This window comes from Silene latifolia, chromosome 9 (assembly GCF_048544455.1).
Source record: "Silene latifolia isolate original U9 population chromosome 9, ASM4854445v1, whole genome shotgun sequence".
Taxonomy (NCBI): Eukaryota; Viridiplantae; Streptophyta; class Magnoliopsida; order Caryophyllales; family Caryophyllaceae; genus Silene; species Silene latifolia.
In genome coordinates, this window is record NC_133534.1 from 140,034,945 (window position 1) to 140,051,743 (window position 16,799).

The following is a 16,799-nucleotide window of genomic DNA, read 5'->3' on the forward strand; positions in this document are numbered from 1 at the left end:
AAGTACATCATCTTTAACATGTGCAAATAATATGAAATTTATACTCTAATGATAACATTTTTTAACACAAAGCTAATTATATTATTTTCATAATTTTTTTAACGATATTTTTTTGCCAAATGAAATGTAAAAGTGTGATATAAAAATCGGAAATATCACTTGAATATAATTTAGGAAATATACATATTATAATAATTAAAAAATTTTCCACTTTATTTTTTACATCAAAAATTATACTTTCCTAAATTGATTTTTGATGATGTGGACGCTCTCAGATCGCTCGAAAAAACTCTCTTTTATATATAGATATATAGATTGTCGTGTACTATATATCGTAATTTGGGCAAGAATTTGTTATACATTTACCCTCAAATATTGGCGTTCAATTTTATGGTTAAAAATAAACATCAAAATCCTAAAAAAACATAGAAATATCTCGTACATTGCACGGGTAACAAAAGTAGTTAATATTAACAGAGTTAATTTAATAAGAGCAAAAACCCGTCTTACTTTACATTTGTCCGTGATATAACCAATAAAACAATAGAAACTAACTAAAAACAAAGAGAAAAACAAAACCCTAAATCCTCCCCCTTTGCTGCCACCGTTCTCCTCCTTCCTCCCACCGCCACCCATCAACCCCCTACCATGTCGCCGGGGATGAGGTCTCTCAAGACCTTTCTCCGGCGACCCGTCTCCTCTCTTCCGATTAACCCTCCTCCCCTTTCTTACCCACACCCGGTTCTGGATCGTACGGGTCTGCCCGTTCCTCTCGGTCTGCGTGGTGTATGTGGGCTGTTCGGGTCTTATCGGACGAGTTTGTTGAGGTGGTGTGGCGGGGTGGTGCTTGATCTGCGGTGTTGTGGGTTGGTAGGGAGGCGGTGGCTTCCGTTTTTTTCCTGTGTTCCGCTTTTTTTCCTTTATGTTTTTGTTTAATTTCCGCTTTCGTTTTTGTTTCGTCTCTCTTTTACGAGGGCTCTGTCCCCGTCTATCTATCGGTGGTGTCCTTCTTTCAGTTTGAGAGCTTTCGTTTTCTGGTTCGTTTGCAGTTTTCTAATAAGTCAGCAGAAGATCAGCGTTGTTATAGATCGTTATATGGTTTTACATATTTTGCCCGATTCATGGCTACAATCAATCACGGCAGAAGAAATGGATACTCGTCAAGGAAGATTCGGAGACCCTCTTATGGATGAAAGCCTTTTGCGGCGAATCGATGATAGAGACTCTGTTGCAGTGTTTCATTCTTTGAACAATAATTTATTTCCTATGGTTGTAATCGATTTGTGTCCGATTGAGCTTGACATATGTTGTAGATGTCGTATGACTTTTTATTAATGATAATAATTTTTTCTCAAAAAAAAAAAAATAAGAGCAAAAACCCGTTAGTATCTCTCCCTAAGGATACTCTCAAATCGAAAGGTCGTGGCTAGATCCAAACAAGGCTTAGCATCTACCCAAATCACGTGAGCCGACTCATACCAATACAAGCGACTTGCACCATTATACACCCTCAATCCCACATCTCCGCGGAGACTTGAGTCACTTGACCCATTTGGAGTTTGACACCTTCATACCGTCTCTTTTCCCCCTTTAATTCAATTATTACTCCGTATTATTCAATTCACTCGAACAAGAATGGCGGATGCAGCAGAGCCCACGGCAGAGCCCACACCAGTATCAGAAGAAACACCAGCGGTAGAGGACTCAGACATAGCCACAACCGCAACGGCAGCCTCTTCAAAGTGGCCCGGTTGGCCCGGCGACAACGTATTTAGGCTAATTGTTCCAGTTGTTAAAGTAGGTGGTATCATTGGTCGCAAAGGGGAGCTCATCAAAAAGTTGTGTGATGAAACCCGTGCCCGGATTCGGGTTCTCGATGCCCCGCTTGGTACCCCTGATCGTGTGGTTAGTTTCCCTTGTCACTTTTTTTTTAATTAATTATATGGCTTTTGTTTGTTGTAGGCTTCTTTTAGGGAAAAAGATGGAATCTTGTAGGGTTTTGGTGATGGGTGTTGCTTTGTTTAATGGTAATTATGGAATATTTATTTGTAGAGGAGAAATTTATTAGGGTTTTGGCAACGTGGTGAATGCTGACAACATTCTCAGTATATGAGATTATGAGCGCGTCAATATGCAGTGAAATTGATCATGTAGTGCTGAACCCTCGTTGTCATGATTTAAGATGTCCGCCACAACTCCCAAGTGCAACTGAGTTATCAAGGTTGTGACAGTTAGCGCTACCGAATTTTGAGGTGGCATCAACCTCATTTATACTGAAATGAGTGCTTTGCAGATCAAGTCGCCATCCGAAATTTAATACCATGCTTGTTGTGAGTTGTGACTATACAAGTGGTCTAATTTACCTGATAAAGCGGGATGTGTTCTTTCATAGCACTCTTTTACCTTTCTAGGTGGCCATTTTCATTACCTTGACAAACTACTCCTTTAGTTAAGCTTATCTAATGTAGATACTCATATTCCCCTTACATAACACTCATTGTTTGAGTGCTAGAATGGCTCTCAATGGCGGGGGTAGAGGGGGATTTATGCAGCTTTACTCTTGTGGCCCTATTTTAACAATACAGAGAGGTTGTTTCCGGGTGACCCGTACTGAAAACTGTGTTCAGAATTGCATTGAATAATTGCTACTTCACCATAAATGAAACATAACCCATTTAGTGAGCCATTTCAATGTATTCTCTCTTCTCCTTGCACAACTCTTAAACTAAAAGATCTTTTTTCCAGCAGAAAATACCAACTCCTCTTGATGATAAAAGGAAATAAAATAAAATAAGGTGAAAGGAAAACTCGTTGCTTGTTAATAAAACCTCATTCCATCCCTAAAAAAGGTGAATATGGAAGGAGAAGTGAGAACTTTGTGCTTAGTATTAGCATCTCTCTCTCTCTCTCTTTTTTCTAATATATACTCCCTCCAATTCAGTGTTTTCTTCCCTTTGTTTTGGGGCACAAGAATTAAGGAGGGAGTTAACAAATGAATAAAGAAAGATGGTGGGGTTTGTAGATTGGAGAGAGGAATGAATAATTGTGAATTAAATAAGGAATTGTGAGTTATGTGGGGTATGGTGAGAGGAGAGAGGGATGAATAAAATAAGAGTAAAAGTTAGGTGGGGTTTGATAATGGAGAAATGAATGAATAAAATAAGAGTAAAAAGTTTCCAAAATAAGAAAGGGGAAGAAAACCTGAATAATCCGTTTAAGGAAATAGGGAAGAAAACAGTGAATTGGAGGGAGTATTTTATATTATTGTTTTTCCCTTCTTGGAAGTTCTGATCATACTGTTGTTCCTGACCTGGTAGTCAAATGTCAAGACACCTACTCATCATCACCCTCTATTATTTTTAGGTCTTAATATCTGGGAAGGAAGAACCAGATTCGTCATTGTCTCCAGCAATGGATGCAGTTATAAAGTTGTTTAAGCGCGTCACTGGTCTAAGTGATGGTGATGACACTTCTTCAACACCTGATGCAGCTGCATTCTGTTCATTAAGGCTTTTGGCGGCATCCACACAAGCTATTCATCTGATTGGGAAGCAGGGATCCACAATTAAATCAATACAGGAGGCTAGTGGTGCTGTTGTAAGGATTTTATCTGAAGGTTAACGTTTATTTCTATGCATCCTTTTTGCTATAAACTCTTTTATTGACGATATAACATGTTTTGCTTAGCTGTTGCCTTTCAGTTGTTATCTTTCCTGATATTTTCCCTTGTTTCTCTTCAAACTTTTTTTTGTTACTTAATCTCTTCTCAGACCTCATTCAGAAGGGTAGCCTCATTTTTTTCCCTTCTCACTTTTTCTTCCTATCTTGCTTCATTTTATGACCATGTATTTCACCTCTCTTAACTTTTTCATTGCTTTCTTTTCTCGCACCCTCACAGTGCCGTTGTTGTTGTTGCATTCAAGGGGTCTTATTTTATGTAATCCACTTAATTTAATTTTCGTTCTTGTAGATGAAACATTGTTTCATGTTGTTAGAGTTTTTATCTGTCTAGCAAGTTTTTTGGGGTTTTTTTTTTCTTTTTTTTTGGTGTGTGTGTTTGGGGGGGGGGGGGGGGGGGGGATTCCTAGTTGACCTTGAGAGTAACTATTTTATGACTTTTGAATATGATTGAATACTCAAATGACTCACTAAAATGTGAGTAATTGGTAATTAATTTGTGAAGTTGCCTCAATTGATGCAATTTTCAACTCATTTTCAACATGACATGGAGCAACATTTGGATGTTCAAGGTCATAGACAAATAGACTCTTACGTAAATGTTGTATGGAAGAGATGACTTGTAAAGATTACAGGGAAGAAAATAGAGACAATGGAAGAAGGGGAAGGGAAGGAACTTTTTTGGGACGAGGAGGAATAAAAGTACAAACTTGCATGAAATTTATGCTTCTTGCTAATGTTTATTCTGTTATTACAATTCAACAAATATAAACCAATATGCGGATGTCCAGTAGCAGAACCTCAGCAGTGTGTCAGACATTTCCACCAAGTGATTGTTATATTCGTTTTCATATCAATTAGATAATTTTAGCATGTGAAGCGTATGATTGAACATCGATCTACCGAACACGTGTGCTACCTCTGTCTCTAATGTTGTGAAGAATTCATTATTAGTCTTTGTTGATGTTACATTGTGCTTTTATGTGGCGCAAGATGTCTATGTTACTACAGATGTCGTTCGACACTTGTTACTCGTGTGTTTATATTACCTTGCCCGCCCTTGTCCAACACTTGTTGCTCGACTAGGAGACATTTGGACCATTCATTTTAAGCCAAAACCTCAAAGATTTTTCATAATTCGTCTGAGGCCTTGTTTGGACTCACCCATGTTGGATACGTAGTGGAAGAGTAAAATTTATAGTAATTGTAAGTGAGTACAATTGTTTTTCTACAATTTCTACAGTTAGAAATATTTATAATTTGGTTCAAAGGCAAGAGTATCATAATACTGAATGTGGTATGGAGACACACATTTGTATTCACAGAAATGAATGATTAGAGTCGACATGTAAAGACGCAAGAATCTCGTTTGTTTGTTCCCTGTTGAGGTTTTAAGCTCTATGACTTAGATTGATCTTTCTTTATATAAATGGCCAACCTAGTACTTCAGACCAAGGATTTGTTGCAATTGCTGTTTCTTCATTAGAGAAAAAGCATATGGGTGGCCCACTTGTACATTCTAAGTTATTCTACTCGGAAGACGTGGTTTAGATACACTTGTTTTTCAGAATATTCCCATATCTGTTGTTCAAGCCATCTCTTGTTAGACATTCACTTTGTTACTCTGATTCACTTTATCTATTAAAATAATAGACAAGTGTTATATATTTGGTCTTATGTTTGATGACTTTCATATGCGCCAAACATGTGAGAAATGCTAGCAATGTTTATAATAGACTTTGATGTGGTAGCACTCAGTGTTAGTTATTGTATTCTACTTTGTGATATATGTTACTGTTGCGCTATTTGGTACAGAAAGGACTGCAACGAGCATTCATCAAAATAGCTCCACCATTTGGTGTTTGATTCAATTACCTAATTTCATACTTCTGTGGAAATAAAGTACCCACCTTCGTGAAAAAAATGAAATTTCCTTTTGGAATGTATTCACCTTCTCATGGACATCATGATCACTATGTTATTATAGATCTATCCGATCTTATGAAATTACTTTGAAGTACCATTTTTATTTCCAGTAGATAACGTGAAGAGAAAAAATGTTCCATGTAGGTGACCTTCCTTCTTATGCAACCTCTGATGAGAGGATTGTTGAGATACATGGTGAGGCGTTTAAGGTTCAAAAGGCATTGGAATTAGTTCTTGGTTACCTGAGGAAGTTCTTGCATGATCACAGTGTTGTAGCTGTGTTTGAGAAAACTGTAAGAAACTGTGCTCCTTTGTAATCGTAGTTGTGCCATTATATTTAGGGTAATGACAACGTCTAAGGTTAAAATGCTTGTGCCACTCATTCCGTGAGCATAAATTATTCAGTTTATCTAAATCAAGTATAAAAACGAGTTGCACAGTATATATTTGAGTGGCATTATGGCCACCCTATATTTACTACTCTCACCATCGATTTTATATTGTCCCTATTTGACTTTGGTTGTCTACCATAATTTTTGTATAATATAAAGTACATAAGTTGCCACAGCTTTTTGGATATGATAATATGAATATGTGTTTTAATGAATCAAACACACCAAATTTTTGTACATATATTTGGAGAGAGTGATGGTCAAAGCTCACATTGGTTGATCGCTGAAGTCTAATGGGGACAACACAAACGGGATTAAGGGAGTATTTTCTTATTTTTTGGGCTAATGTACCTTATTTTTGCAGTACAATGCAACAATCTCGCAGGAACCAACCCCAGATGCATGGGCGGACAAAACCCAGAATTTGGCTTCCACTACTCTGCCTCAAACAATAACGACCGGTGATCCTTTACTGTCATATAAGCGAGAGTTTTACTTCGACCGTGAGCCAGACGTAGAAACAAAACTCACTCGGTCTGCAATGTCACTGTATGGATCAGATCCTGCCATTAGTGGTCTTCATTCTACAGGACTTACACGTGCTGCCGCGCCTATTGTCACTCAGGTATTTGTTTTTTTGTAAGATACTATCTGTTAGAATATTATCGTATTGAGCTTTTGATGCACTACAATAAACTACTCCCTCCGTCCCAGTCAATTGTTGTCCTTTGGTTTTGGCACAAAGACCAAGGAAAGAGGAGGGGGCCAATTACTAAATGACAAGTGGACCAAATTGAGTGTGAATGGTCAAATTGCTTAAAATAGAAAGGATAACAAATGACTGAGACACCCCAAAATGGAATAGGACAACAAATGACCGGGACAGAGGGAGTAATTTACATTTTTTCTGTTTGGGATTCTTTTCGAGTTAACACCAAGATAAGGACCTATACTATAGAAATTTTTTCAGTTAAGGGATTCAACTTTAAAATTATCCAGTTAAGGACCTCAACCTTCACACCATTATGTTTTCCGTTAAATGCAAATATTTGCCAAAAATTGAAAAGCTGATTCACGCTTTCCGTCATTTTTCTGGGTTCTCCTTTTATTATTTTCCATTTAATTAGTCAAGCACTCTATTTTCTTTTACCTCTCCTCTGTTCTTCATCTTCAAATTCTTCCATGCTTCAATTTATTTTCTAGCAGACATTAAATTTGTCACGAGTTCTCATTCTACTCCCGCAACTAAGAATAGATTATAAACAAACCAAACAAGAAGCTCCATCCCATTCCCATGAAGATTAGAAGCATAGAGCAGAAAAAAAATTAAGCTTAAAAAAACTATCTCAACGGTTCCGACTTCCGACAACCATAAAATTTGAGTCTCAAATCAATTGCTAATTCCTACTTTTGACTCAAATACCGTCAATAATCATTTGAATCCTTTATTTTTGGAATACCATATGCAGATATGGGTATTCCTAAAAACTTAAGCTTAAAAAACTAGTTCAATTACTTCCGACAACCATAAATTTGGATCTCAAATCAATTGCTAATTCCTACTTTTGACTAATGAAGAGTATTGGTGTGAAGCATGAGAATCATTGATATTGTAAGAATATGTTATATCACTAATAAATGAAGTTATTTCAGATTATGAGTAAGAGATGAAGCAAGAGTAAAGAAATTAGCGGAAGTCTTCAGCATTTGGGTTTAAAAAAAAAACAAATAAGAAATACATTTTAGTTTTTCAGAAAAGTAAAAAAGTTAACGGAAAAATTAACACTGTTTGAGTAGAGTCCCTTAACTGTAAACTTTTATAGTTGAGGTCCTTAACTTGAAAAAAGTTAATAGTTCAGGTCCTTATTTTAGTGTTAACTCGATTCTTTTCTGGTGATTAGATTTTGTAGATGACTAAATGGTATGCTACATTGCTACATTACTACTGACTACTCTGCGATTTAGGACTTGCTTGGGATGGGAGTAATGATTAAGGGAGTAATAGAGCTAAAATGAACTAAAAAATGGAGGGAAGGGATGGGGGTTGGAGATAGAAATGGATAGAAATGGGGAAATATAGTGTAATAGTCCCTCCATTAAGGGAGTAATTGTTACCCACCTCCCCCTCCAAGTAATAATTACCTCCATATAGAGGTAATAATTCCTCCATATTTCCAATGGAGCCAAAGACTCATTACTCTTTGGTTATGGATTATAATGGAATAAATCAAAATGGCTCACTAAAGTGGCTGCGCTTCTTTCTTTTGTGAAGTAGCGGTTCTTCAATGCAGTTCTCGACGCAATTTTCATCTTGGGTCATTCGGAAACAACCTCTTTGTGTTGCTAACACAAGGGTAAGGTTGCATACATCCGACCCCCCGTTACCCCGCAATTTGCGGGAGCCATTAAGGCACTGGGGTAATGTTGTTGTTGTTGTAAAAGTAATAATTCCTCCCTCATCTCCTCTTTCCACCATCCACAACCACCACAAAACACCAATCTCCTCTCATTTCTTCTTATTTTAGCTCTCATTACTCCCTTAATAATTACTCCAATCCCAAGCAAGCCCTTATAATTAAAACATTAGAAGGTTTACTGAGTAATTCTCCCACTTGACTGTCTTCTCTTTTACTGCTAGTTACTATTTAATCTGATATGAGACTTCTTACAACAAGGTTATGCTCAAATGTTGGAGGTTTTTAATATGAATGGGTAAAGTTGTAGACTTTTAACACAAATTATTTTAAAATACCGAACCTTCGCTATAAAACTTTACCCTCTAAATGTACAAACGTTACAGGTCTGGCCATAAACTTTTGTTGAGAAGTCTGATACAAGGTCTTTTTGTCCAGCCATATATCAAGTTCCTGCAATTATAATTCTTGAGTGATTTATATGTCTGATTGACTCAGGTCACACAAACGATGCAAGTTCCACTTTCGTATGCGGAAGATATCATTGGAGTTGCTGGAACAAATATTGCTCATATTCGCCTTTCTAGCGGTGCAGCTCTAACTGTCCAAGAATGTCAGGGTGGAGGTGATGAGATCACTGTAGAAATAAAGGGCACCGCAATGCAAGTTCAGACAGCGCAACAGCTTATCCAGGTTTGTAACTTATCTTAGTTCTTATTCAATGGTCTCCAAAGCTGCACCATTATATAAGGTGAAATCATAATCTGTAATTTCTAGCTCACAAGAATATTGCTTTCTGTTGCGTAATCCTTGTATAGAGTTGGCCTTATGAGTCTCATTTCCTATATGATTTGGTTGAAGCTTTGACTGTTTAAAGGATTCGCTGGCCAATGGGAGGGTCTCCCATTATTGTAAAAGGAGACCATCTTTCGAAAGACTACTGGTTTCTAATATTCATTTCGAGAATAGTTGCATTTATCAGCCTTTCATTGCAGGAATCCATCAACGGTTCCAGATCACTGGTTGGTTCTAGCATTTATGGGAAAAGTGTGCTAGGCTTGAGTTCGGGTTATTCACAGCTATCAGACAACACATACTCATCGTACGCAAGCCGAAGTCTGGGTGAAGGATACAGTTCCTCAAGCTTAGGAGGCTATAGCAGCTACAGGTTTTGACTTGTACGTTGTAACTGGAACCTTGCCTTTGCTTCGACTTTTTCCTTGTTTGATAGTATCTGTTTACTACCCGTGCTTTCTTGAATAGTAGCTTTACAGCTGATAACTTGTACACGTTTTCAGATACATTACTGATGGAAGGTTCCATTGTATTGTACATCTATTTCATCCCTTCTGACATTTGTATGTTTTCCCTGCTGAGCTTTCTTATGTTCTTGTTGAAAATCACCTGACATCAGACTACTGAGGGAGTGATGGAAATACCAACACAACAATTTCTTGTTTCAGTGACACTGCTTTTGGATGGTCGACCGATCTGTTAGCTGTGTTGCATAGATAGTTGCATCAAATGTAACCGAAGGACTAAATGTTTTTGTTTCAAAGACCGAGTTCTGATTAGCTATAATAAGCTATACTACATAAATAATTTACATATCAGAATTTCCTAAGCTATATTACATAAATAACTAGTTTTATCACCTGTGGAAATCATATGCGACATGTATTTGCTAATTTATACCGAATCTGCTTCTATAGTGTCGAAAATGAATTTCATGTAATGAAATTCTATATAAAGTTTCTTTTAAAAATAACTATTGGGTAAAAAAAAAATAATAAATAAAAATCCCAAGATAATAAGGAATGCAAACCTGAGCGAAACATATGTCAAATAAAAGATACAAGTCTAATCGTTTTGATGATTTTGAGTTTAATGAAGTTGAACATTAGAATTAGAAACAATAATGGAAATTTGTCACTAATAAAACTGTTAGTAATAGATTGAAGATAAACATAATTAGAATGTAAAATAGTAATAGAAATTTGTTACGGATAATTGATAAAATTGTCATTTTTCGGTTGAAGATTAATAGGTTTAAGATAAATAACTTTAACAAGATAAAATAGTAGACTTATAGAGTAAAAAAGTTGTAGGGAATTGACAACTCTATACAAAATTATTAATGATTGATGATAATATAGGAAGTTAAAGTCATTTGTCCATAGCTGTTTTAACAACTCTTCTATGTGAAGAGTTCTTTGTTGAAATTAATTTGAGTTAATTAAATTTAAAATTAATGGAAGATGGATGAACTTTTATACTAAAAAATGAGTGAATTAAATAAATCAAGACCATACCACCATAAATTATTGCATATCACATTACTTTGATGTTTTAGGTGCCATGTCGCATAAAATTGTTGTCATGTCATAAGAATTTGATATTTTAATTAACCTTTTAATTAGATTGTACCGTATAGATTACATTGAGAGGTGATCTTTCATCAGAATTTCCTAAGCTGTATTACATAAATACATGGGACAGTTGTCTAAAAAAAAAAAAAACAAAGCGTCTTGCTTGTGACGGGTACATTTCGTCACAAGCTGAAGACGGGGTAAAATGTGACCCATTTAAGATGAAAATGTAACCATTTTACCTAAAAAGTTACCAGAACAATTTCCTAAGCTATAATAATCAATATACATATATATATATATATATATATATATATATATATATAGAGGAAGGATCAACTAAGGTCCTCTATATATTTGAGTCCATAAGTCCTATTGTGAGCCATTGGATGGAGGGAGATGGAGGGATGAGATGAACCCACCTAAAGTCATTATAGAAGCTAATTAACACACTTTACTAATCCACCCTAATTAACCACTAATTTACTATATATTTGTTTTCTACCCACTCATTTCTCTCTCATCTCACACATTTCATTCTTCTCTTCTCTCAAAACCTCAAAAAAAAAAAAACCCAAAAATCCAAATAAATAAAAAAAACCCAAAAAATCCAAATAAATAAAAAAACCCAAAAAATCCAAATAAATCAAAAAACCCAAATAAATCACCCACTCCTCTCATCTTCATTCACCACCACCCACCACCACCCCACCGACACCAACTAACCACCCACCACCCCCGCCGCCACCCCACCGCCGCCCTCACCGCCGCACGCCTTTTTTTTTTTTTTTTTTTTTTTTTTTTCAACTCGTTTTTTTTTTTTTTTTTTTTTTTTCGTTTTGTGTTAATTTGTATGTTTTGAGTTGTTTTTTCCATTCATTATTTTTTTTGTCTTTTATTTTATTTTAGTTGTCTTTTATTTTGTTAGTTATCATTTTTTATTCATTTTCTTAAATCTTTTCTTGTTATACGTTTTTTTTTTAAGATTTCGTGTTTTAAATCTCGTTTTTTTTTTGTGAGATACTTTTTTTTTTCATCTAAGACAAAAATGGAGTAAAGTTATACAAAAATGAACCAAAGTTATACAAAAATAGACCAAAGTTATACAAAAAAAGACTAAAGTTATACAAAAATTGGACTAAAGTTATACAAAAAATTGGACCAAAGTTATACAAAAATGAACCAAAGTTATACAAAAATGAACCAAAGTTATACAAAAATGGACTAAAGTTATACAAATATGGATTAAAGTTATACAAATATGGGCTAAAGTTATACAAATAAGGACTAAAGTTATACAAAAATGGACCAAAGTTATACAAAAATGAACCAGAGTTATACAAAAATGAACCAAAGTTATACAAAAATGCATCAGAGTTATACAAAAATGCACCAAAGTTATACAAAAAATGGACTAAAGTTATACAAAAAATGAACCGAGTTATACAAAAATGCACTGAGTTATACAAAAATGCACTAGAGTTATACAAAAATGCACCAAAGTTATACAAAAAATGGACTAAAGTTATACAAAAATGGACTAACTTTTGTATAACTCTCAGTGCATTTTTGTATAACTCAGTCCCATTTTTGTATAACTTTGGTTCATTTTTGTATAACTTTGGTTCATTTTTTGTATAACTTTAGTTCAATTTTTTGTATAACTCTGGTGCATTTTTGTATAACTCTGGTCCATTTTTGTATAACTTTGGTTCATTTTTGTATAACTTTGGTCCATTTTTGTATAACTTTAGTCCAATTTTTTGTATAACTTTAGTCCATTGTTGTATGACTTTAGTCCAATTTTTGTATAACTTTGGGGCATTTTTGTATAACTCTGGTCGATTTTTGAATAACTTTGGTTCATTTTTGTATAACTTTGGTTCATTTTTTGTATAACTTTAGTCCAATTTTTTGTATAACTCTGTGCATTTTTGTATAACTCTGGGTCCATTTTTGTATAACTCTGGTCCATTTTTGTATAACTTTGGTTCATTTTTGTATAATTTTAGTCCAATTTTTTGTATAACTTTAGTCCAATTTTTGTATAACTTTAGTCTTTTTTTGTATAACTTTGGTCATAAAATGTATAACTTTAGTCATAAAATGTATAACTTTAGTCGTAAATAGTAAAAAAAATCAAACAATAAAAAAAATAAAATCAAAACATAACACAAATCATAAAATCAAAGAAATAAAAAAAGTTGAATAACAATAATAAAAACCAAATAACAATAATAACAATAATAAAACAAAAAACCAAATAACAATCACAAAAAACCAAATCTAAAATCTAAAAAAAAAACCAAATAACAAAACCAAATTTAAATATCGTGTGTATAACTCTAATGCACGCAGTGTATAACTTTAATAGACAAGATGTATAACTTTAGTCCAAAATTTGTGTAACTTCAATTTATACAATGTATAACTCTATTTTGATTATTGTATAACTTTAGCCATAAAATGTATAACTCTAATGTTTGAAGTGTATAACTTTAGTCGTAAAAAGTATAACTTTTATAAAAACCAAATAAATATGAAAAATCGTAATTAATCAACAAATATTAAATCTGTAAAAAAATTAAATAACAACCATCAATAACCAACAAAAAATTAATAACCAACAAAAATTTAAAAACCAAATAACAATAACAAAATAAAGTAAATCGGACAAAAATACAAAAAAACCAATAGATCTAAAAAAACCAACAACACACAAAATTAATACCAAATCTCAAATAATAATAAAAAAAAACAAAACAAAAAAAAAATGAAAACTAATACGACTAACATATGACTGACACACAAAATGAAAACCAAAAAATCTGAGAATGCTGCCAAACACACCCCATATTAATTTCAAAAATGAAAAAATCAAAAAAAACCAAAACCATATTAAAGCTCCACCATCATATCAAAAATAAAAAAATCAAAATAAAGCAAAAATAAGAAGTGGCAGCCGCGGTAGAGGAGAGGAGGACGGAGGACGAAGGTGGCAGAAAGAGAGAGGCGGCGTGGCGGGATCTGGAGGAGGGGGTAGGTGTGGGGTGATTTCGGTGTGGTGGGGACGTGGGTCGTGAATGGTGGTGGGTCGGTGGGTCGTAAATGGTGGTGGGGGAGGTGGCGGATCCGGGGTGGGGTAGGTGTGGGGTGATTTCGGTGTGGTGGTGCGAGAAGGGAGGTCGGATGGTGGGCTTGTCGACGGAGAATGAGAGGGCTGAGGTGGTGTGTTTGTGAGAGGACGGTGGTGGTGGCCGTGGTGGTGTCAACGAGAGGACGTAGAAGAGCGGAGAAGATGAGGGGTGCTTTTGTGGTTGTGGGGAAGCCGGAGAAAGGAGAGGAAGGAGAAGGGGAGGAGGAAGGCGGTGGCGCGGTGAAGGTTGCCGGATTTGGTGGGTAGGGCTGGGTTGGGTTGGTGAACCGTGAGGATGAGGGAGTGTGTGGTTGGTGGAGGGTCGGCCGGTGACGGGATGGTGGTACCCGGTTGAGCCGTGGGTGAGGAGCTCGCAATTTTTTTTTTTTTTTTTTTAGTTTGGGTTTTTTTTTGTATGAGCTTGGTTTTTTTTTTTTTAGAGAGGGTGGGAAGAAAATGAGAGAGAAAGAGTGAATGTGAGAAATGAGAGAGGATGAGTGAATGAGGAAGTGAGTTGGGAGATTAGAATGGTGGTAGAGTTGTACACAATTAGGTAGAGTTATACACAATTAGGGAAGGAGATTAGGGAGGGAGATTTGTAGCCCTCCATTGAGATGTAATCTCATCCCTCCATCCCTTCCATCCAAAGGCCCTTATAAGGACTTAGGGCCTTATATGATAGGAGGACCTTATAAGAACCCTTCTATATATATATATATATATATATATATATATATATATATATATATATATATGTATATATATTCTAATATATATAGTGCGTTCTCACCGTTCTCACCGAGTGATCGTTCTCACCGGATCCTAAATCTATATATATATATATATATATATATATATATATATATATATATATATATATATATATATATATATATATATATATATATATATATATATATATATATATACAAGCTACACTTTTTTTTTTTTTTATCAAATCTCAGATACACTTTTGACTATCGTAGGTACACTTTTTACCAGAATTCTATATACACTTTTTAATAACGTAGATACACCTTTTTTTTTTTTAGCAATTCTCAGATACACTTTTGGCTATCGTAGGTACACTTTTTACCAGAATTCTATATACACTTTTTAATAATGTAGATACACTTTTTTTTTAGCAAGTCTCAGATACATTTTTGACTATCGTAGGTACACTTTTTTACAAAAATTCTATATACACTTTTTTCACTTACAATTAATGTATCTAATAATACAATTAATGTATCTAATAATATTTTTAATTTACCTAAATACAAATACACCCCTAGTTACATAATTAATCCCTTTGAGTTCGATCTGAATCATTCCAAAAGCAAGATAAGATTCAGTATCATGTGATCAAACATCCCAAATTAAATTATTTGGAAATTTATAAAATGGAGGCACACCTTTAGTAAATCAGGATAAATAACAACAGAAGCTTGATTTTACAACAAATCAATAGAAGCTTCAAGGACAACGTGAATAGAGCGAATATAAGATTCAATGGAGCAAGAGCCTGTGAATCGAGATTAATACGACATTGAATATGATGCGAAGAAGAAGCTTCAAGGTTGATGAGATTAGGTTTGATAATCGGAGATGGCGAAATTAGTGGCGCACTAGCAATGACGTCCACCATTGATAGAAAATGCAAGCTTTTTGTGTAATTAGTTAATTACCATTGATCAAAATGCAAGCTTTGATGTATAATTAGTTAATTATGGAATAGAATTCATGTAGTTTGAGATATATATCATAGAATCATCGATATGCCGCCTTCATTTCGTCTGACGATGCAGCAGCGGAGATATCGTATAGAAATAAAAACGCCACTTACAGCGACGGATCAGGAGGCGCGTCGATGAGCGGCAGTGCCTGTCGATCAAGAAGTCGCGGTGGTGGATGTTGCGGTGGTTAGTGGTGCTAGTTTTAAAGGGAGATGAATGACGAAGAGTTTTTGTTTGAGTAATTTATGATTGAGTTTGTGGGAGGTTTAGTTTGGACCGTGGATTTGTTTAATCCTATGGTTATTGTCCGTTCTCACCGTTTGCACCGAGTGTTCGTTTGCACCGGATCTTGACTCTATATATATATATATATATATATATATATATATATATATATATATATATATATATATATATATATAGAGGCAAGATCCGTGAGTTTGCCATTTTTCGTGAGTTACCCCGCATTTATATACCATTGGATCTAACAAGATCAAGGGCTGAGATTAAACCCAAAAAAAATCCTAATCTACGAAAATAACTGACGCATCACAAAATTAGGTCTCCTGTATTCTTCATCTTCTTCATATTCTATCTTGTTTCCCTAATTTCTTCATTCTTTCTCTCCTTTTTCCTATTTTCTTCAATTTCAAGACGTTATTCAATCAAATCTTCATAAAAACTTGAGTAATTCAAGTCAAAAACACAAAATTAATTCATCATATTCGTTCAATTTGATTGATACACTCTTCAATCGTCAATTTTCGCCCAAAACTTGCAGAAACCTTTGCGCGAATCGACAAAACGAAGGTAAGCGTAGATTATATAAGTCAATATATGTTATTTTCCGAGTTATTTCAATTGCTATTCCGTTAGTATGCTTGTCTATCAGACCGATGACATTTGATTGGTGATTATTATCATAATCTTGAAAAATTGTTGGTAATCTAGCTTAGCACACCAACTGTATGTTAAAATGTCTAGTTGAATGTAGAAACTCGGTTATTGTAATGAAGAAACGTGGTTATTTAATAGTTATTCAAATGCGAAACTCGATTATTGTAATGTAGAAACTTCGATTATTGTAATGTAGAAACTCGCTTATTGTAACGTATAAACTCAATTATGGTAATGAAGAAACTCTGGTA

The 16,799-nt window shown here is 34.7% G+C and overlaps 1 protein-coding gene across 1 annotated transcript; it reads left to right on the forward strand.

The window, feature by feature from the left end:
• The first annotated feature begins 1,367 nt into the window (after positions 1 to 1,367).
• LOC141600114 (RNA-binding KH domain-containing protein PEPPER) lies at positions 1,368 to 9,765 on the forward strand. Its single transcript, XM_074420296.1, has 6 exons — positions 1,368 to 1,905; positions 3,364 to 3,616; positions 5,749 to 5,897; positions 6,361 to 6,621; positions 8,909 to 9,103; positions 9,406 to 9,765. Exons 1-6 carry the CDS (start codon positions 1,636 to 1,638, stop codon positions 9,583 to 9,585), a joined length of 1,308 nt encoding a protein of 435 aa, XP_074276397.1. The 5' UTR covers positions 1,368 to 1,635; the 3' UTR covers positions 9,586 to 9,765.
• The last annotated feature ends 7,034 nt before the right edge of the window (positions 9,766 to 16,799 follow it).

Excerpts from the sequence above, each read along its gene's own strand:
- LOC141600114 (XM_074420296.1), top strand. The coding sequence starts at position 1,636 with ATGGCGGATGCAGCAGAGCCCACGGCAGAGCCCACACCAGTATCAGAA. Across the intron at positions 3,617-5,748 it reads TGTAAGGATTTTATCTGAAG|GTGACCTTCCTTCTTATGCA; the intron begins GTTAACGTTTAT and ends TGTTCCATGTAG. Across the intron at positions 6,622-8,908 it reads CCGCGCCTATTGTCACTCAG|GTCACACAAACGATGCAAGT; the intron begins GTATTTGTTTTT and ends TGATTGACTCAG.